The sequence below is a fragment of the Erythrolamprus reginae genome, chromosome 3, assembly GCF_031021105.1.
Source record: "Erythrolamprus reginae isolate rEryReg1 chromosome 3, rEryReg1.hap1, whole genome shotgun sequence".
NCBI classification, from domain to species: domain Eukaryota; kingdom Metazoa; phylum Chordata; class Lepidosauria; order Squamata; family Dipsadidae; genus Erythrolamprus; species Erythrolamprus reginae.
In genome coordinates this window covers 37,511,267-37,534,147 of record NC_091952.1, presented here as the reverse complement: position 1 = coordinate 37,534,147, position 22,881 = coordinate 37,511,267, and the positions used below count along the sequence as shown (strand labels likewise).

At 41.6% G+C, this 22,881-nt stretch overlaps 1 protein-coding gene across 1 annotated transcript; it reads right to left on the bottom strand.

The window, feature by feature from the left end:
- Positions 1-2,183: 2,183 nt before the first annotated feature.
- AAR2 (AAR2 splicing factor) lies at positions 2,184-21,884 on the bottom strand. The gene is made up of 4 exons (XM_070744824.1): positions 21,615-21,884; positions 17,772-18,569; positions 14,724-14,953; positions 2,184-3,169 (listed from the first exon to the last, which is right to left on the bottom strand). The coding sequence occupies exons 2-4, from the start codon at positions 18,526-18,528 to the stop codon at positions 3,002-3,004; spliced, it is 1,155 nt and encodes a 384-aa protein (XP_070600925.1). The 5' UTR covers positions 18,529-18,569; positions 21,615-21,884; the 3' UTR covers positions 2,184-3,001.
- Between the last annotated feature and the right edge of the window lie 997 nt (positions 21,885-22,881).

Here is a 22,881-nt window from a genome sequence, read left to right as displayed (position 1 = left end):
CTCCAGTATAATCTATAAATTGAATCTATCATTTATGATTTCTGAAGTCAAAATGAAGTGTAAACCAGCGCCTCATAAAAATGATATAATGAAACCCAAATTATATTTGATAGACAGACTAGGCTGATTGGAAAATGGACAAGATAAATAAATATTTTTTAAAAAATATCCTTTTCAGTTTAGTTAGACATCACCTAATTTTGAAAAAAAGCAGCTTTGTGTTGAAAAAGAACTTACCACATGAAATTTATCTATAAAACAATACATTAGGAAAGGTGGGAGGAAGGAGGGAAGGAGGAACGAGTCAACTAATATTCTTTTAGAAGTTTAGTGTAGGAGCCGCCCAGAGTCTGCGGAGAGGGGCGGCATACAAATCTGATTAATAAATAAAATAAATAAACTTGCCTTAAATTGGGGCAAGGTTCTTGCCATAATGTGTGCTAGAAATTAGCTCATCATTGCCTTACACTCCAAGAGCTTCTCCAGTGAACAAGATGTCATTAATAAGATAATGAACGTAGTACTGCCAGCATTTCATTTCTTTTTCTTTGTTGGCAATTTCCACCCCAAGATAAATACCTAGAAAGGTTGCAAAGAAAGAGATTGGGGTAGAACACTCTTCTAAGGGCCACCTGGAAAGCACATGACTTCCTCAAAGGGAAGACAGACAAAGCAAAGCTACAAAACTGCTGCAGAAAGTTAAACACAACAAGGTCACTGGCTTTCCAGAAGTGTCCAATAAACTCTAGACCTGTGATGGCGAACTTATGGCACCCGTGCTGGAAGTGGCACGCAGAGCCATCTTTCTGGGCATTCGAGCCATCACCCGTTGCTTTTCCGGGTTCCAGCGTGCAGGCCAGCTGGTCTTCATGTGTGCGGGAGTGCTGGAATTCATAAGACCAGGTGGCCGGTGTGCATACGTGTGCCAGAAACCCAGAAGATCATCTTCCCGGTATACGCATGCGTGCTCTTCTAGTTTCCCGCATGTGTGTGCACATAAATGGATGTGCCCATGCATCCCCATTTGAGTAACTTGGTGTCAAAAAGATTCACTAACACTGCTTTAGACCAGTGCTTCTCAAATAGTGGAGCCGTTCCCCCTGGGGAGGCGCGGAAAGATGCCAGAGGTGGGCGTGCGACCCCAGGAAACATGCTTTTTTTTACCGCAAGGAGTAGGATATGCATCCAACCTGACACTTGTACTGATACCTCTATTGCGTTCCTTGGCGTTGTGTCCAGGGCAGCCTGTTCTAAAAGCAAACGTCTTGCGAGTTCAATTAAACTTTTTAATTGCAAGATGTTTTCTTTTAGAAAGGCCAGCCCTGGACACAATGCTGAGGAATGCGCCAGAAATATCGGTACAAGTGTCAGGTAAGATGTGCATCTTGTGGTGGGGTGCAATTTGGAGGTGGCAGGTTAGGTGGGGTGGGCTGCAAGGCGCACATCGGCAGAGATTTGCCCCCCCCCCAAAAAAATGTTTACTTCTTAGAGGGGGGGGTTAACAGAAAATAATTGAGAAGCAATATTCTAGAACAGTGATTTTCAACCTTTTTTGAGCCGCGGCACATTGTTTACATTTACAAAACCCTGGGTCACATTGAGCGGGGGGGGGGGGAAGGTAAAAAAAGTTTGAACAAAAAATCATCTCTCTCTTCTTCCTTTTCGCTCTATTTCTCTGTCCCTCCCTCTTTCTCTCCCTTCCTCTTTCTCTCTCCATCCCTTTCTTTCTCTTCCTTCCTCTTTTTTGCTCTTTCTCTCTCCCTCCCTACCTCACTGTCTTTCTCTCTCTCTCTCTCCTTCCCTCCCTCTTTCTCTCTCTCTCTCGCTTTCTCTCTTGCTTGCTTTCTCTCTCTGTCTCTTGCTTTCTTGCTCTCTCTCTTGCTTGCTTTCTCTCTCTGAGCTTCGCGGCACACCTGACCATGTCTCGCGGCACACTGGTTGAAAATCACTGTTCTAGACTAAGCTATAGTGCTCAAATGCTAAGTTGTTTTTAAGTAGGAAAGAGAGACTTAAAAGGTTATAAGAACAATAAACGGTATTGTATCCCAATCATAGCACTATCAGGAATGACTAAGCCTCCCAGTTGCTTCCAAGAGTGATAGGAGTGGCATATTAATAAAACAAATAAGCAAGCACAAGCACGGGCCTTTGGAAAATTCCCATAAAGAAGACATTGTGGAGAATTCATGGGCAAACTGATGTAGGCAGTTTTATTGTGTTGAACAGTAATGCAAGTTTATTTTGTTTCATAGGCATACTAACCCTTGAAGGAGCCTTGCAGTCTGAAAAGAGAAATGAGCAAGCTAAATCTTCACATAGTAGGGAATGTTTGAAAAATTTAACAGCATCCTTCACCCCAGAGAAAACATTACAAGATAACAGGCCCTATGCTTGCCCCAGGCTATTTTATAACGTCTTCATTCCTGTGAAGTAACAGCAGAAAGCAGCCTGTCCTGAGAGGCCATTCCAAAAAGAAGGGAGAACATTGTGTAGCTTTCTAGAAACAGCTTAGACAGAATATTGACAAAGTTAAAACACAATTTTTTTTCTTTTAATTCACGGTAACTCACTTCGCATTTTTATATATTTAAAAGGGTAAGAAAAACTAGGAACAGGGGAAATAAAATTGATGGAATGAAAAGAATTCTTATGCGGTCTGAAATCCCACCACAAAATAAAATCAATGAAAACAATTATTACTGGACTAATTCAAACAGCAGCATTTGATGTTTCCTTCTTTAATACTGTTCAAAACATGTTACAGTATTCATTGGTGTAGTGAAATAAACCTAACTTTGTTCAATATCCAGGACTAAAGAACAATGTGGGTATAAATCCATTTGTAGGTACAATCTTGTCTACTTTTTCTACAGGGAAAAAAAATTACTACACAATCTCACTGTTCTGTATGTACGAAAAGAAAAAAAATATGAATATGTTTCATATCTGAAACATATGGCACAACTAGAAAATTATAGTAATATTTTTTAAAAAGTCATGTTCAGTCCACAAATGTCCCTTCTGGTAGTTCAACAACTATGGGGGCACAGTCCTCTGGTTCAGCTTCGAAGTCCCACTTGAATTTCTTGGTTAGGTGGCCTTTAAATCTTTCTGCCTTCTTCCTCAGAGTCCTGTCAACAGCTGGATTACAAGTATAGGAGAAGAACACCTAAAAAATACATCACACATCAATTAATACAGCCCTTTAGAATAGAATAGACAATCCTATAACAACAACAACACCATCCCATTGGGCCATCTTTAAGGGAAAGATAATTCAGCCTAATGTGACCGGAATGAACATTAAATTTTAGGCTGACCTCAAAAAGCTGGCCTTATTTTTAGTTCAATGCTGAATAGTTCCAGAACACCTAAGAATATATATCAGTGATGACGAATCTTTTTTGATATGCATGCCGAAAGGGTGCGTGTACGTGCGCTAGCAGGTACGCAGGTGCCCACAGCCGTTCCCTCCCCCCATATATGTGCCCTGCCCCCGCACAACCCCCTGGCTCCCACACATGCACACAGGCCTTACTGAAGCCTGGGATGGTGAAAAAACAACAAATGGGCAAACCAGAATGTTGCGGTTAGCTCTGGCCCAGCTCCTGCCCCAAGGACTGTGGATGTGGGGGAGACATCAACATGCTGTAGGCCTGTTTTGCCCCTGGTGGAATCTGCTGATGAAGGCTCCTCTGACCAAGAAGACATGAGTGACAGGTAGGAGGAGAGTGTGGCAGACAGCTCAGAAGGAGATCAATTATCTAGCTCCTCCTTGGATTCAGAACAAGAGTTAATGATACAGCCACGCATGCGGAGAGCAATGCATAGGCAACAACAACTGAGAGATTATTATCTAAGAAAATGAGGTCACCTGTGGTTGGGTGGGGCTGTGGTAATTAGTGAGGCTACTATAAAGAGCAGCCTGTGGGTTTGGCCATTGTGGAGGATTATCTGATTGTGTTTCGTGACTGCTTTACTGACTTTGACCTTTTGTGTGCTGATTTTTCCCCGCTTTGAAACTAAACCAGGGCAAAGTGTGCTTCACTTTGTGAAAAAAGGACTGTGAATTGCCTCACAGCTGCAAGCTAAGTATCACAGAACTGATAAGAGACTTGTACAAATTACCAGTTTGTTTGGAGACAAGTGCTCTTTGCTATACCAAAAGAGGGCTTGGTTTAAGTGAATTTTCATTATAAAGAACATTGTTTTGAATTTTCAAACGTGTGTGTGTCTGAAATTGTATCTGTGCATTTTTGGGAGGATTCTATCAGAGAGCTCGACAGAACACCAGAAGGTCAGAGAAATGGCCTTCCGATTTGCTCATTTTGCTATTTTTCGCACTCCAGGAAGCTTCCCTAAAGCCTCCGGAGTGCAAAAAACAGCACAACAGGCAAACCGGGTTTTTCCAACTTCCAGATTCCCCATTGGACAGTTTTTTGCACTCCTGGGGTCCAGGGAAGCTTCAGGGAGGGCGAAATGCCCTTCCCCAAGGCCAAAAATCAGCTGGTGCGCACTGGCGCTGACATAGGGCAATGCCTCACATGCCCTGCGGCATGGCTCTATGTGCCACCTGTGGCACGTGTGCCATAGGTTCATCATCACTGGTATATATCATAAATAGAAAAATAACCGCAATGGCAAATCATAAGTGTGAACTGGCTGCCAAGTGCCTGAGTCGCAATCACACAACTGTGGGGGAGTCTGCAACGGCCTCAACTTTGAAGGCTGGTTGTAAGTCCCCCCCGTTAAGTGCTGCCACAACTTTGAAAGGGGGCCAAATGTAATCTCAGGATTATTTGAAAAAGAGTGCTTTAAAAATGAGAATGACCAAAAGATGCAATATGTGGATATGAGAAAAAGACAGTGGCAAACAATACAAGCAAATAGACAAAGGAAAAGGTATGATTAAGAGGCTATTCAGGGCAGATCTGATGTAAAGAACAATACAGGGAATGCATAATTACAGGGAATGCAGACACAGTGTTCAATAGGGTTGATATTCCTGGAGGCGTCTGTAATATGGCAAACGATTTAGCTTTACTAGAAAAATGGTCAAAGCAATGGAAACTGCAGTTTAATGTTTCCAAATGTAAAAGAATGCACTTGGGGAAAAGGAATTCACAATCTGAGTATTGTACTGACAGTTCTGTGTTAGCAAAAACTTCAGAAGAGAAGGATTTAGGGGTAGTGATTCCTGACAGTCTCAAAATGGGTGAACAGTGGTCAGGCAGTAGGGAAATCAAGTAGAATGCTTGACTGCATAACAAGCAGGAAGAGGGAGATTGTGATCCCGCTATATAGAGCACTGGTGAGACCACATTTGGAATACTGTGTTCAGTTCTGCAGACCTCACCTACAAAAAGATATTGACAAAATTGAACCGGTCCAAATATGGGCTACAAAAATGGTAGAAGGTCTTAAGCATAAAACTTATCAGGAAAGACTTAATGAACTCAATCTGTATAATCTGGAGGACAGAAGAGAAAGGGGGGACATGATCGAAACATTTAAATATGTTAAAGGGTTCAATAAGGTTCAGGGGGGGAAGTGTTTTTAATAGGAAAGTGAACACAAGAACAAGGGGGCACAATCTGAGGTTAGTTGGGGGAAAGATCAAAAGCAAAATGAGAAAATATTATTTTACTGAAAGAGTAGTAGATGCTTGGAACAAAATTCCAGCAGATGTGGTTGGTAAATCCACAGTAACTAAATTTAAACATGCCTGAGATAAACATATATCCATCCTAAGATAAAATATAAGAAATAGTATAAGGGCAGACTAGATGGACCATGAGGTCTTTTTCTGCCGTCAATTTTCTATGTTTCTATAAAATACATGGCTTTTGGAATTATTTCTAATTATTTAACAGAATCCCCTCCTCTGGGTCAGAGGTCTTCAAACTTGGCAACTTTAAGTCTTGTGGACTTCAACTCCCAGAATTCTGGGAGTTGAAGTCCACAAGTCTTAAAGTTGCCAAGTTTGGGGCCCCTGCTCTGGGTCATGTGTTCAGAATGAAGCAGTTCTGCAATATGCTATACCGCTGCTCAATTGCTTCTCTCAGAGCACTGCACTGGGGGTGTGGGGGGTGTGTGTTGATGTTTCTGGATTTTTTGTTTTGTTTGTTTGGTGCTGCAGCTCCCAGCCAGATCTGACCCATTTTCCGTTTTTCCTTCATTAAAGAACATGAGAGAGAAACATTATTCATATTACTCAAATTATATTAAGACTATATGTTTGGAAGCTACCTCAATATAGATATTTTTTACACAAATCCATTAACTTATTTATATTTGCATTTGACCCCATCATTAAAGTTTAAAAATTCAATCTCCTAATTTCTTTTCTACTGAAATCTAAATTTGTTTAAATATGACTTCCAAAACAACAGATCGATAGCTATGGTAAAATCTAACACAGTTCTATTGTAGGATCAAGTAAGAAGGAAAGAATCCTTGGTATCAGCTCATCCACACAAAATTTCGCATTGCCAATTAGCAAATACAGGTAGTCCTCACAATGGAGCTCAACATTGATGTTGCTAAGCAAGATATTTGTTAAGTGAGCTTTGCCCCATTGTATGACCTTCTTTGCCACAGTTCTTATGTGAATGATGGCCAGTTCAGTTAGTTACATGGTTATTAAGTGAGTCTTAAGTGAATACTTAAGAGGTCCATAGATGAGGGTTGCATAAGAGCACTGATGGTATTGTTCCTGTCATTGTATTTTTATATTACAGTCAAGGTGGGAGAAAATTTAGGTTGCAGCGACCATCTATGTTTGTGGTTTGATGTAAAAACTGATTGTGAGCAATCCTATACTGCAACCAAAGTATTGGATTTCAGAAAAACAAATTTTAATGCAATGGGGGAATATTTAAATAATGAATTAAAGGGGAGGGATAAAATGGCAGGAGCGAGCACCCAGTGGACTGTATTAAAAAAGGCCATCATAAAAGCCACAAGACTTTATGTAAAGCAAGTAACTAAAGGTAAAAGGAAGAAGAAACCGCTATGGTTTAGCAATGATGTAAGGGCTATAGTCAATGAAAAAAAGGCTGCCTATAGGAGGTATAAAGAGTCTGGAAGTATAGCTGATAGAGAGGTGTATAAAATGAGACAGAAGGAGGCGAAACAGATAATATATGCTGCTAAAGCCTCAAAAGAGGAAGAAATAGCAAAATCTGTAAAGAAGGGGGATAAAACCTTCTTCAGATATATTAGTGATAGGAAGAAGAAAAACTGCAGCATCACAAAGCTTAGTACCGGGAATAATACATGCATTAATGGGAATAAGGAGATCGCTGACCATTTCAATAGCTACTTCTGTTCAGTTTTCTCAAAGGACACCTTACAAAATAATACTATAGAGGGATATAGCATTGCTTCCAGCTGTACGGATTCAGCTCCAGTGATCTTAGAAGCCGATGTCTTAGAAGAACTTGAAAGATTAAAGATAAATAAGGCAATGGGTCCAGATGGCATCCATCCCAGAGTTCTTAAAGAACTCAGATCTGTCATTGCTACCCCCCTGACTGATTTGTTTAACCAATCCCTGTTAACAGGAGATGTTCCTGAGGATTGGAGAATGGCCAGTGTTGTGCCTATCCACAAGAAGGGCAGTAGAGAAGAAGCTGGAAACTACAGGCCAGTTAGCTTGACATCAGTTGTAGTTAAAATGATGGAGACTCTACTCAAAAAGAGGATAAATCAGCATCTAAAAAGCAATAACTTATTGGACCCAAATCAGCATGGCTTTACTGAAGGCAAATCGTGTCAGACTAATCTCATTGAGTTCTTTGACTATGTCACAAAGGTGTTGGATCAAGGTGGTGCCGTGGATATTGCCTATCTGGACTTCAGCAAAGCCTTTGATACGGTTCCACATAAAGAGCTGATAGATAAATTAGTGAAGATTGGACTTAATCCCTGGATAGTTCAGTGGATTTCAAGCTGGCTGAAGCATAGACATCAGAGAGTTATTGTTAATGGCGAGTATTCTGAGCAGAGACAGGTTACAAGCGGTGTGCCACAAGGGTCTGTTCTGGGTCCTATTCTTTTTAATATGTTTGTGAGTGACATAGGGGAAGGTTTGGTAGGGAAGGTTTGCCTATTTGCCGATGACTCTAAAGTGTGCAATAGGGTTGATATTCCTGGAGGGGTCTGTAATATGGTAAATGATTTAGCGTTACTAGATAAATGGTCAAAGCAATGGAAACTGCAGTTTAATGTTTCCAAATGTAAAATAATGCACTTGGGGAAAAGGAATCCTAAATCTGAGTATTGCATTGGCAGTTCTGTGTTAGCAAAAACTTCAGAAGAGAAGGATTTAGGGGTAGTGATTTCTGACAGTCTCAAAATGGGTGAGCAGTGTGGTCGGGCAGTAGGAAAGGCAAGTAGGATGCTTGGCTGCATAGCTAGAGGTATAACAAGCAGGAAGAGGGAGATTGTGATCCCCTTATATAGAGCGCTGGTGAGACCACATTTGGAGTACTGGGTTCAGTTCTGGAGACCTCACCTACAAAAAGATATTGACAAAATTGAACGGGTCCAAAGACGGGCTACAAGAATGGTGGAAGGTCTGAAGTATAAAACGTATCAGGAAAGACTTAATGAACTCAATCTGTATAGTCTGGAAGACAGAAGGAAAAGGGGGGACATGATCGAAACATTTAAATATGTTAAAGGGTTAAATAGGGTTCAGGAGGGAAGTGTTTTTAACAGGAAAGTGAACACAAGAACAAGGGGACACAATCTGAAGTTAGTTGGGGGAAAGATCAAAGGCAACATGAGAAAGTATTATTTTACTGAAAGAGTAGTAGATTCTTGGAACAAACTTCCAGCAGACGTGGTTGGTAAATCCACAGTAACCGAATTTAAACATGCCTGGGATAAACATATATCCATTGTAAGATAAAATACAGGAAATAGTAAAAGGGCAGACTAGATGGACCATGGGGTCTTTTTCTGCCGTCAGTCTTCTATGTTTCTATGTTTCTATGTTTCTATCCCTCGATTTTCGCGGCTTCAAACTTCGCGAAACGCTATACCACGGTTTTTCAAAAAATATTGATTAAAAAATACTCCACGGTATTTATCTATCATTTCTCTCTCTCTTCCTTCCACTCTTCTCTCTTTCTTCCTCTCTCTCACTCTCTTCCTTCCTTCCTTTCTCATCTCTTTCTTTCTTTCCTTCTCTCTCTTTCTCTATCTCTCCCTTCCACTTCCGAAAGGTCCTTTAAAGGGCCAGCAAAGATTTAAATAAAAGATTTAAAAAATGGAGACTAAAATCAATTGTCTCCCTCTCCCTCTCCCTGGCCGTCACGGTCCTCCACTCTTCCCTTCTCTGACTCACCCGACTCACTCCCGACTCACTCCAGGCAGCACGGCTTAGTTGTAAATAGTAGCCACCATTCCTCCGTGTCTCCGCCAGCCCAACTCCAGGCGAATTCGTGGCCAAACGTAATGGAGCCGTCGGGGGCTGGAATCGGAAAAGCCGGTGTCTTAGAAGAGGCAGGTGAGACCGGACCCTGCAGGCGATCACCGCCAGTGTCGGTAGCAGCGATTTTACCTGCCGGAGGAAGCGGCGGGTGGGCGGGCGAGCGAGCGGGCGAGTGGCGAGGAGGCCGGAGGTGCTGGGGGGTGGCCGGCATTAAAAACAACCATTGCCAGCCTCCGAACTTTTGTCGCTCCCCGCCTCCACCATCTGCGCATGCGCGGCCATGGAAAAAAAGGGCGCGCATGCGCAGATGGTGTTTTTACTTCCGCGCCGCTACATCGCAGAATATCGATTTTCGCGGGAGGTCTTGGAACGTAACCCCCGCGAAAATCGAGGGCTCGCTGTATTCCTGTTTTTGTTTCTTTTGGATAAATTATCATTAGATAGATAGATAGATAGATAGATAGATAGATAGATAGATAGATAGATAGATAGATAGATAGGATAGATTAGATATATAGATAGACAGATAGACAGACAGACAGAGACAGGCATACAGACAGACAGGTAGGTAGAATAATAAAATAAAAATAAAACAATACAATAAAAATAAAATAAAATAAAAATAAAAAATAAAAATAATAAAATTAAATTAAAAAATAAAATAAAATAAATCTGGTTCCCCACTGACTTTGCTTGTCTACAAGGTCGCAAAAGGCGGTCACATAACCTGAGGACACTGCAACCATCATTAGTTAGGAGTCAGTTGCCAACGGTCTAAATTCTGATCGTGTGACCATGGGGATGCTGGAACAGTTCTAAGTGTGAAAAATGATCATAAGTCAATTTTGTTTCTCAATGATGTAACCTTGAACAGTGACTAAATGAACTGTTGTAAGTCGAGGACTATTTGTGCATGCAATGTTCCACTTCTTCCTTCCCATTAACCTGCCCACCTCAACTAGTTTTCCAGTCCATTAGATTTTCATTTGACATATTTTACTCTTATTATTTCTCTATAGCAGTGATGGCGAACCTATGGCACGGGTGGCACGCAGAGCCATATCTGTCAGCATATAAGCCGTTGCCCTAGTTCAGCTCCAATATGCATGTGTACGCTGACCAGCTGATTTTTGGCTCACGTAGAGGCTCTGGGAGGATGTTCCTGGCCTTTGGAGGGCCTAGGGGGGGTGGGAGAAGGTGTTTTCACCCTCCCCAGGCTCCAGGGAAGACTCTTGAGTCTAGGGAGGGCAAAAAATAGACCTACTGGGCCCACCTGAACTTGGGAAATGGGGGAGTGGAGGGGGGATCGTGTGGACATGCATGGGGGTAGGGCAGCATTGAATTATGGGAGTGGGCACTCAAGTGTGTGCAATAGCATGTGTGCGCACGCTTTCGGCCCCCAAGGAAAAAAAGGTTCACCATCACTGCTCTATAATATTCAGATCCTTGAGCTCTCTCTTGGATTTTTTTCATGCCTCTCCAGTGGGGAACAAAGAATCTTTATTGAAACATAGATAAAAATATATAAAAGGATTAGCCAATAGTTGGAAAACAAGAAAACAAATTTCCCTTTCTTTCCTAAACCAATAAGTTTATTCAGATCAATAAGCAGTTGCAGTCCACTGAGTTTCCAAAAGTTTTTCATTAGACATGATACACAAGGAAGGAAATAGGTGAATGAAACAGATATACAGTACACTTAATGGCTTTCTTGAAATTTGTTAAGGGCCATCTGCTAACAAAAACTCTTTCTTATAAAAGCCATAAAAGAGCTAAGACCGTTTTCATCTATCTAGTTTAAAATAAAATGTCTGGCTTCAATGTTGTAATGAAACAATCTGCATTTATGCAGCTTCATTGAATTTCAATTTGTTAAGAAGATTGTTGTATGTGCAGAAAATACAAAAAAACTATCCATGGTTAGAATTCAAAATACTATTGGGTTCTCTGCATACACAAGGATTTTCAGTTCCTTTTCTGTCTACTGCCTACCTTCGATATTGCAAAATCTCCATTCCCTCCCCATTCCTGGGGGAAGGATACTGCAAAATCCCCATTCCCTTTCCACTTCTGGGGAATAATACTGCAAAATCTCCATTCCCACCCCACTCTGGGGCCAACCCGAGGAGGTATTTGCTGGTTCTCTGAACTACTAAATGAGCCGGGGTGGTGCAGCAGGTAGAGAGCTGTACTGCAGGCCACTGAAGCTGACTTGTAGATCTGAAGGTCAGCGGTTCAAATCTCATCACCGGCTCAAGGTTGACTCAGCCTTCCATCCTTCCGAGGTGGGTAAAATGAGGACCCGAATTGTGGAGGCAATAGCCTAGCTCTGTTAAAAAAGTGTTATTGGTAACATGTTGTAAGCTGCCCTGAGTCTAAGAAGGGCGGCATAAAAATCAAATAAATAAATAAATACTCAAAATTTCCGCTACGGATTCTCCAGAACCTGTCAGAACCTGTTGAATTTCACCCCTGGGCCTAAATGACTAGACATTCTCTGATTGAAACATTTTGGAAATTGACAAAATTCATTATGTTTATGCTTCAGGTTCACTGAAAACGGTGTGCCGTTATACTTTATTGCAAGTTAATTTTATGATAAAATCTCTCATATAGAAGCCAAGTTCATTTTTCTTGAAACTTTTTAATGGCTCTGGGAAACTATGCTAAAATATGAATAAACTGTCCTACAAATAGAAATAAAGTGACAGGACAGCATGCAGAAAAGCAAAGGAATAATGGACTCTAAATTCCTTTATAAAAACATTTGAGCAAAAATTAGGCAGATGTTAGAAAAAATGTCTCAGAGAAGAAATGTTAGCATGTTTGAGTTAGCATGCTGCCAAGCTGACAATTTCACAAGCAATTGTATCAATAGAAATTGTAGCAAATTTTAAAATTATAAAAAACTGGCCATGTACGGAGTATTTTCTAATAAGAGCATACAAATCTAATAAATTATTATTATTATCATCATCATCATCATCATCATCATCATATCATTCTGGCAATTTGGGACAGGAAAAAAGACTTTTTCCCCCTAATGCCTATAAATTCTTGTCAACTTATACTCATATGCAGTCTCTAAATTGGGGAGAAATGTACGAGTAATCATAGATATGGAAGCATATCTAAACTTTTCAGAAAAAGATGGAAATTCTAAGTGAGACTCAGACTTAAAAACCTCCTACTGTGCTTCTGATTAAATTGCTGTTTTAACAGAGTCCATTATTAAGGTCAAAACTAGATACAACAGTAATCAGTCACTTATTGTGAGATGTGACAAACCCATCAATTATTTCAAATAATAAGGGACCAATGATTCTATTAATAACAAAATAAGAAGTGAAGAATGAATTTGTTACAGGATCATCTATGTTGAGAATAACCCAAGAACAATATTACATCTACTTCTATTTCAAGATTAAATTTTTAATTTTAGTTTGCTTAGAATAATGTTCACGTTAAGTTTGATTTTGTTTTTAAAGAAACACTTTAAAACATTTTTCCTAAAAGCCAAGTATTCATATATTATCAGTTACAATGTAATCCAATAGTATATTTTAGTGTATTTACTTAAAACAAAATATTTTCTTCTAAAGGTTCTCTTTTAAAAGAATAAGATTTCCTTACTATTTCCCCCCTTAACTTATATCAAATGTCTAACCCAGTGATGGTGAACCTTTTTTTCCTCGGGTGCCGAAAGTGTGCACACGCTCTATTGTGCATGCATGAGTGCCCACACCCATAATTCAATGGCTGGGGAGAGCGAAAACAGCTCCCCCCCCCCCGGGAAGCCCTCTGGAGGCCAGAAACAGCCTGTCTCCCAACTTCTGGTGGGCCCAGTAGCCTCGAGTTTCACCCTCCCCAGGCTCCAAAGAATTCCCTGGAGCCGGGGGAGGGTAAAAATACTTTCCCCCATCCTCCTGGAGGCTCTCTGGAAGACAAAAAGGCCTCCCAAAGCCTCTGTGCGAGCCAAAAATCAGTTGGCTGGGACATACATACATGTTGGAGCTGAGCTAGGGCAACAGCAAATATGGTTCCGCGTGCCACCTGTGGCACCCATGCCATAGGTTCGCCATCACTGGTCTAACCTTTTTGGCATTGACTTTTTTGGCACTGAGTGCCAAAATTGGAGCGCATGTGTGTGCGTATGTTGGAACCTGGAAGAGCTGGCCTCCATGAGCATGTCTGCTGGACCAGCTGTCCAGTGCGCATGTGCGCTACGGAACCTGGAAGAGCAGTTGACGACAGCATGCGTGCCCAGAGAGGGCTTTGCGTGCCACCTGTGACACGCATGCCACAGATTCACCATCATGGCCATATTATTATTATTATTATTATTATTATTATTATTATTATTATTATTATTATTATTTATTAGATTTGTATGCCGCCCCTCTCTGTAGACTCGGGGCGGCTCACAACAATAACAAAGACAATATAAGAACAAATCTAATAATTTAAAAAACAGTAAAAACCCCATTATTAAAAGCAAACATACACACAAACATACCATGTATAAACTGTATAGGCCCAGGGGACATGTCTCAGTTCCCCCATGCCTAACGGCAGAGATGGGTCTTAAGCACTTTACGAAAGGCAAGGAGGATGGGGGCAGTTCTAATCTCCGGGTGGAGCTGATTCCAGAGGGTCGGGGCCGCCACAGAGAAGGCTCTCCTCCTGGGTCCCGCCAAATGACATTGTTTAGTCGACGGGACCCGGAGAAGGCCAACTCTGTGGGACCTAACCGGTCGCTGGGATTCATGCGGCAGAAGGTGGTCCCAGAGATATGCACAGGTTGCCCTTGACTTACGACCATAATTGAGCCCAAAATTTCTGTTAAGTGAGACTTTTTAAAAGTGAGTTTTGTCCCATGTTACAACTTATCTTGCCACGATTGTTAAATGAATCATTGCAACCAATAAGTTAGCAACCTGGTTGTTAAGTGAATCTGGCTTCCCCACTGACTTTGTTGTCAAAAGGTCACAAAAGGTGATCACATGACCTGGGGACACAGCAAAGGTCATAAATATGAACCAGTTGCCAAGCACCTGAAGGTTGATCAGATGAACATGGGGATGCTGCAAAGGTTGTAACTATGAAAAACGGTCATAAGTCACATTTTTTTCAATGCCATTGTTAACCTTGAACTGTCACTAAACAAACAGTTGTGAGCTGAGGACTACCTGTATATGGTACATTATGCCATGATTACTGGGCAAATTTCCCATGCCGTTGCTGCCGCCGCTGAAAACTATTCAACATGAAATTTTCTTACCTGCAGAGTGTTTGTTAAAAAGTTGTCTTGGGAGACTATGTCTACAAAGAAATCAGCCGGGATTTCATTGAGCTGGTGGTACAGGATAGAAATGAGATGGCTGAACACGGCTTGATGTTTCCCGATGGCCTCCTCTGACCTGCACAAGAGATTCAGGAGTTTTTTCCAGTGCTCAAATGCATCATATACGTTCCCAATCAGGAAGCAGATGAAGGCAAACTGTAGCTCCCCTAGAAAGATCCCACCAAAAAAAATGTAAGAAATACAGAACAACTTTAGCATTAATCTGGTTGCATGGTTGCTTTACTTATTTCACATATCATTAACATGTGTGTGTGTGTGTAACATTTTTGCTGATAATGAAAAGGAAGGAAGATTTGTATAGAGCTAGATCTCTCTCTCTCTCTTCGAAACTTGCAAAGAACTGATAAAGAAATAAAGGGAGATTAGTATAGATCTATTTTGAGCTATTTGGCTCTCATCAGCTAGCCATACCATTCTAGGATTTGAACCTGGGCTGCTTTTGCCTTGCTAGGCAGTGCTATTACCCTCTAAGCCACAGGCTCTCCTCCCTTTTATCAGCTGAGCCAGAGAAAGATTATATGTTTTTCTGTGGAGTCATCTGGTATACCCAAATATGGGAAGCAGCATACTTCAAGTCACTGGAGAAGCCAGTTACTTAACTGTATGTTACACATGCACGCACGTGCTTGCACACACACACACACACACACACAAAATGATGGGGATCTGCAGTGGCGTAAGTGTGAAAAATGGCTATGTCACTTTTTTTCAATGATGCTGAAACTTCAAACACTCTCTAAATTAGTGGTTCTCAACCTGGGGGTCGGGACCCCTTTGGGGGTTGAACAACCATTTCACAGGGGTCACCTAAGACCAAGGGAAAAGACAAATTTCCCACAGTGTTAGGAACGGAAACTTCTATTCTGGCGCCTTGGAACGTATTTTTTACAATCCCACTAATCCGGCGTTTACAGTGGGGGTGTCCCTCTGACCTTACTGCCAATCAGCTTAAAGCTCTGTTGGGAGAATTGGCACTAGATTTATGGTTGGGGGTCACCACAATATGAGCAACTGTATTAAGGGGTTGCAGCATTAGAAAGGTTGAGAATCACTGCTCTAAACAAATGGCTGTAAGTCGATAGTTACCTCTAGTATAGATTCATTTAGAGAAAATGTATTTGTGGCATACCTGAACAATACTGTAATGACTTGCATATTTCTTTACAGCATTAGGTATCTTTCACTATTCTATTCTATTAGATGAATATTTCATCCATACATTAAGGCAGAGGTCTTCAAAGTTGAAATCCCCCAAGTCTTAAAATTGCCAAGTTTGGGGGGCCCTCATTAAGGAATGGAAATAACAAGCCTTCTGGGAGAGCAGTATCAAAGAGAGAGGGCCTGGAATTAGCTCAATTCTGCAGTTTCATGCAGAATACAGTGGTACCTCAGTACTCGAACGCTTTGGTTCTCGTACATTTCGGATAACGAACAAAATTTTCGGCAAAAATTTGCTTCGGTATCTGAACAAAAATTCAGATACCGAACAGCCAGAGAAAATTTTGTTCATTATCCAGCAGCTTCGGGGGGCTGAGGAGCTCTATAAGAGCTCCAAGCTGCAGGAAGGGTGCGGGCTGCTGCAATCCCACTCCTTTCTGCTCCTTTCCTTTCCTCAATGCTTGCTCTTATTACCTGTAAGCAGCTGCAAAACTTTCTCCCTCCCGTCGGCTGCAACGGCTTCCCTTCGAGGAACAACAGCGCCGGGAACGTCACGTGATGAAGGGAAGCCGCCGGAGCCATCTCAGCAGTAGCCGCCGCTCCAGAAGCTTCCCTTCATTACGTGACGTTCCCAGCGCTGTTGTTCCTCGAAGGGAAGCCGTTGCAGCCGACGGGAGGAAGTTTTTGCAGCTGCTTACAGGTAATAAGAGGAAACATTGAGGAAAGGAAAGGAGCAGAAAGGAGTGGGATTGCAGCAGCCCCCACCCTTCCTGCAGCTTGGAGCTCTTATAGAGCTCCTCAGCCCCTTTAAGCTGCCAGGATTGCAGCAGCCCCCACCCTTCCTGCAGCTTGGAGTACCGAATTTATTTATCCCGTTGGAAATAAAGAAAATAGATTTAATTGGTTCCCAGCGAGTTAACAGGGGCTGGGAACCAATTAAATCCATTTCCATTATTTCCTATGGGATAAATAAATTCGGTACTCGACCAAATCGGTTCTCAACCACACTTCTGGAACGAATTGTGGTCGAGTACCGAGGTACCACTGTATAATATCTACTTGTTTGGTACCTTTGACTGCTCACAGAATGGATACAGCTGGGTAACTTTCTCAACAAAGGCAAAACTATACTTGATCAGGAAGTGATTTTTGGAAGCAAATATAAAATTAATTGTAAAAATCAAATCAAACAAATTTTTACTGCACAAATGACTAAGAAGTACCAAGTCATTTAAAGTAAATAATCTTGAGTAGGCCAAAATTTATCTGGTTTTGTTGTTGGTTAACTTATACGGAATTTATACAAGCCAACATTAGAATGTATATTTGACCATATGCATAACTTTTCTTAATCAGACTGAAAATTTACTATAAAAATATGTTAAAAAGCTGTACTGCCATGAAAGAATGCCAGTCAATTGCATTAAATGCTGTGTTGCTTTAAACTTTCCACAAGAGGCCACTAGTACCGCACACGAGAATGTATTGATTGTTCCAATTCATTTCTTATCCCAATTGCTCAATTGTTTAATAGCAGTAGTTAATTTGCAAAGCTGGAAGAAAATGTATCATCACAGCTATTTGATCTTATAGACTGGCTCCATAATTCATATCCCAAAATACAAAAATGACCAAGAAAGTTTCTATATTCACTATCAGCATTGTTTCACTTGCTTTGCAACATCCATTTGTAAAGGTTTGCTTATCGAAGTTACAAGACAATCCTGAGTGTATGTAAAGTATAATACTGATGTAAAAAAAAATGCAGAAAATGAAAAATAGGTCCGGGGAGGCATATTTACTTACCAAGCACATCCTGGGAATTGCTGGCATAGTGTTGATTAATCACTGTTTCTAGAGCATAGCTAAAATCCATACTGTGTTTGGTAACTTCCTCAGGTGTGGCACCTTCAGGATACATTTGTTTAGGTATTTTTGTGAATCTGATCTCAGTGCCAGGCTTCAGTTGCATTTTAGGAAGCCGGGCCAGTCCTTCCGCATAACTTTTACATTCTGTGTCATACTGGGGTAGATTCTGTTCAATTCGATCTTGAGTATATTTTCCAGGCAGAACAGGCAGCACTTCAGAAAAGGCACATATCTGTCCATTCTCAGGCTGCAACTTTTGCATCACAAATTCATTAATGAAATTAGTGAGGGAGACCCATTTTTTTAGGGTGTCATACGGGTACGGACCGAGAAATTTGTCCATCTCTTTGAGATGGACTCTCATGGCTTCAGACTCATTTTCAGAAGCTGGGGTGAGGTCTACTTCTTCTCTTTGTTCATCCCAGTGTAATATCTTTAAATCACGTTGTTGCAAGTTTAAGAAGAATCCAGTACGAGGACCACTTTCTTTCCTATTGTTTTTGTCAACACTACTGTAATGGAAAAAATGAATGCCTGGTGGTATCATCTTGACTCCACGAAACTTGGGACCAACTTGCCAGCTGTTGTAGTCAATGCCAAACTCTGTTCCTTCTGGCATTTTCAAAATTATAACCGTGGCACCTTCAAAAAAAAGTTGCTTGGCCAGAGCTTGGTCCATCTGCATTTCTGCCATATCAACGGTTCTCTTGGTTATACAACTTCTTACTCAGAAGCCTAGTAGAGGCAAACAAATATTTGAATACGTTTTGACACTAACAATATATGTGAGCCATGTTGTACCATGAACATGAGTTTTAGATATTGGGCTGCAATGCTTTCCTCACAATTTATCCAAGTACTGTAATTTCTAAATTTTTGCCCATTACATTTGAAATAGCAAACATATCACTACTGCCACCTGGTGAATATGATGAGTCAAGTTGCAATTTTCTTAAATTTGAAGGAAACATTCCCTTACGACTACAGTGATCCCTCGAGTTTCGCAATCTCGATCTTCGCGAAACGCTATATCGCGATTTTTCCACCCAATGACGTCACTCTCTTCCTTCCTTTCTCATCTTTCTTTCTCTCTCTCTTTCTCTATCTTGCTTCTTCCTCTCTCACACTCTCTTCCTCCCTCTCTCATCTCTTTCTTTCCTTCTCTCTCTTTCTCTATCTCTCCCCCTCTTGCTGGCGGGCGGCGGGCGGGCGAGCGGGGGCATCAGCGAGGAGCTGGGGTTTCCCCTTTGCGTGGGCGGCTGGGAAACCCTGATCTTCGTCTGCTCGCTGCTGCTGCGCCGAGCAGATCAGCTGCTGGGCGGCCGAAGGAACCTTCCCTGGGTCTTCCCCCTCTTGCTGGCGGGCGGGCGAGCGGCGGGCATCAGCAAGGAGCCGGGGTTTCCCCTTTGCGTGGGCGGCTGGGAAGACCCAGGGAAGGTTCCTTCGGCCGCCCAGCAGCTGATCTGCTCGGTAGCGCAGCAGCAGCGAGGAGCCGAATCGGGGTTTCCCCTTTGCGTGGGCGGCGGGGAACGCAAACTCCACCATCTACGCATGCGCGGCCATAGAAAAAAGGGTGCGCATGCGCAGATGGTGTTTTTACTTCCACAACCCTACATCCCGAAAAATCGATTATCGCGAGGAGTCTTGGAACGGAACCCTCGCGATAATAGAGGGATCACTGTATTTGACAATATTAGCTGTCGTCTCCCATCTCCAATACCACCTATCACTAGATGGAAAAGATTTGGTTAATATGTTGCCAGGGCAGTAAGAAGAGTTTGGCACTGAATGGCCAAACTACCAAACTTCCATTCTAAGCTCTGAAACAAAACAAAGAAATACAAACTTTGGCAGGTCTCCACTCTACCTGTCCCAAAGGTAATAGCCAAATGACAGCCACATAAATCCAATCAATCAATCAACAAACAAACAAACAAACAAACAAACAATGGAAAAGGGAGATGTGGGAGAGGTGCTTCCTTCAAGTTTGCTTCAATATACACAAACAATAAATTAAATAGGAATGTCACTGAAAACCCCAGGCTTCCAAATCAAAACCAGCCATAAATGGCAGACATAAGGTCCAAAATTTTAGACAACTTGCCTTATAAAATCCTGCATATTGTAATGGCAGAAATGATAGTGTCTAAAGACTTAGAATACTCTTCCAGACAATATTGAGCAAATGATTAAAAGTAAGATTCAAAGTTCTCATTAAATATCTCATTAAATATTTCTATTATTGATAAATAAAATGAAGACTAATGCCAGAACACACAGCAATGAGGGACCAAAATGGAAATAATACATTCTAAAACATAAAGGAAGAAAGGTACCTCATTGTAAAGTCCTAATTGGCAGAGTGTGCTACCTATATATTGAAATGGCTAATTAAATCTTCAATGTAGGCCATTTTACCAAGTGTTCATTTGCCAGGAGGATAGCAAGATCTTTCTAAGCATTAAAGTGCAGATCTAATTAATACTTTTTAAAATCAAAACAATTGGGTTATATTCAGGAATGTAAAAATCATCATCCTCAGAGTCATATTAGCATTTAGTGATAGCATTTAGACTTATATACCGCTTCACAAGTTCTTTACAACCCTCTCTAAGTGGTTTATAGCGACTAAGTATATTTCCCCAAACATTCTGGGTCCTCATTTTACCGACCTTGGAAGGAAGGAAGGCTGAGTCAACCTTAAGCCCACTGAGATTTGATCTGCCAAACTGCTGGCAGCTGGTGATCAGCAGAAGTAGCTTGCAGTACTGCACTCTAACCACTGCACCACCGAGCCTCTTTAGAAAGATATTTATTTGTTAATTTGTTTGTTTGTTTTGTCAAGTACATGTTGGTGGTATACAAAGATATAATAATATTCATATACATGATACTAGTAAAAAACAAACATTAGAACAGGGGACGGAAGGCACACTGGTGCATAAATATAAATATTCTTCTTTCCATATTAAGAAGATACTGTACATAAAAACTTTTAGGACTTACTTATCCATAGAAGCATTCCCCCAGAAGTCACCTAATCAAAAATCAGCACACAAAAGCCCATAGTCTGGGGAGAAATGTACCTTTTACTCTAGTTAAAAAGAATCTCGGATGTAAATAATAGCCAGAAATGGATTCTGAGCGAATCCTGTGAAGCAGCCTTACATGCAGGTTTGCCAAGTCTATCTAGCTTGAGTGGGCAGACCCCGATCTCACCAACTCCCAAATAAACAGCAGAAATATATTTCTGTCTCACATTATTGCAGGACCAGATGACTTCACAACCACTTTATTGCCTGGGGCTGGGGTAGGTAAAGTTGGCTCTTCTATGACATGTGGACTTCAACTCCCAGAATTCCTGACCTAGCATGATTGGCTCAGGAATTTCTGGGCGTTGAAGTCCACAAGTCATAGAAGAGCCAACTTTGCCCACCCCTGGCCTGGGGGGAAAGCCAGTAGGCTAGCTATGGAGGGAGTTAGGACAGCCTGCTTCTGAAAATAGTTCCGTACCAATTAACAACGGCACCCTTAAATGTCGGTGAAGATTCTCAGTCATCCAGGTCATGGTTGTCCCAAAGGTGCTTCCCACCCTCCCAAGAAGCAACTGGACTTTCTGGAAGTGCAGTTGCCAGAAACTCCCATGTTGCCTCTTCGAGCACCTTTGAGACAACTGCACCCTAAGCAGATATTCGGTCGATCTCCGTGGCAAGAGAAAGGCATCTGCTGCTTCTTATGGTTTTTCCCATAAGTACCAACTGAGAAAAGGTGAAGCCCCACCTGGGAAGGGCGATCCTGCGAAGACGAGAAAGCAAGAAAGGACCCCCGCCGGCTGAACGCAACCAGGAGGTAAGTAGGAGCTATCAGGAAGGGTTCCCACGTACTACAATATCGGCAGGGTACCGGCTGATCTAACGCCATGCCCAACTGACCGGTCCCGGGCAAAACATTGCGGCGCCAGAATTTAGTATTCAGAGGCAAACTTCCGTCGAGAAGCGGATGACGAGCCTGAAAAGTGTAGCACTTCCGGTCTGCTTTAAAAAGTTATCCGTGCGGGTCCTGTGGCTGCGTTTTAAAGTGTTCCGATACTCGAGTTGCTGATGATATTTGATGAGGGTTTCCCCACCCCGCGTGCAGTACATTTTGATAAATGTAATAGTACTTCCGATTTTTACCACCTTCTTCACGTTAGGGTCGATGCACAAAGGTGGGCGATGGCAAATGCCCATTACGATTTATTCAATTAAGTGTTTTTTTTTTAATGTTAATCACACAGCCATAAGCTACATAAGTATGCTCGTTTTACTCGGTAATGTGTGATAGTATGTATTTGAATTGGTTTCGGTGAAATGGGTTTGTTTTCTTTTTATTCCATATTTATTTATTTATTTGTCATACAAATATAGTATTGTATTGTAGTATGTTTAACATAATATAAGTATAAAGTAGAGATAGAAAAGATAAGACATTAGGACAGGAACGGTAGACACGAAGGTGCACTTATGCACGCCCCTCACAGACCTCTTAGAAAAGGGGAGAGGTCTATTGTAGATATATCACCTATTTTATCCCAGCTTTATTATTTTGAAACAGGTTTTTAAACAATGGGGGGGACCCAACAGAGCACACCGCAAGAATATAGTACATAGGTGAATCTGGTATAGAGTCTCTACCTTTACTCTTAGTCCCTGAAGTGCAAAAATAGAGGGAGACTGAGATTGGCCTCTGGATAGCCACTCTTCTTGCTTCGTATGTTTTATGTGAGGGTAAGTGGCCTAGCTGTTTTAGATATTGGCTTGTGGGGTGGGAAATCTTGCTTGGTCCTCCAAGTGCATCTTATTTCCTATCCTAATATAAAGGGTTGCAATCACACAGCATTCCTGAGAGCAGGATTGGAATGACATATTCATATCATAACACACAACAGGACAGGCAAATAGATGGCGCAGAGCTCAGCATGAGCAATGGAAGACAAAGCCAATATGATATAGCTGATATGAAGAGAGGAACATGAAGGTAGAAGCTAAAACGTTACAGGGTCATTGGA

Coding starts and splice junctions, on each gene's coding strand:
- AAR2 (XM_070744824.1), bottom strand. CDS start 18,528: ATGGCAGAAATGCAGATGGACCAAGCTCTGGCCAAGCAACTTTTTTTT. Junction 14,954..17,771: donor CAATTCCCAGGATGTGCTTG/GTAAGTAAATAT, acceptor GGATCTTTCTAG/GGGAGCTACAGTTTGCCTTC. Junction 3,170..14,723: donor TTTTAACAAACACTCTGCAG/GTAAGAAAATTT, acceptor TGTATTTTTTAG/GTGTTCTTCTCCTATACTTG.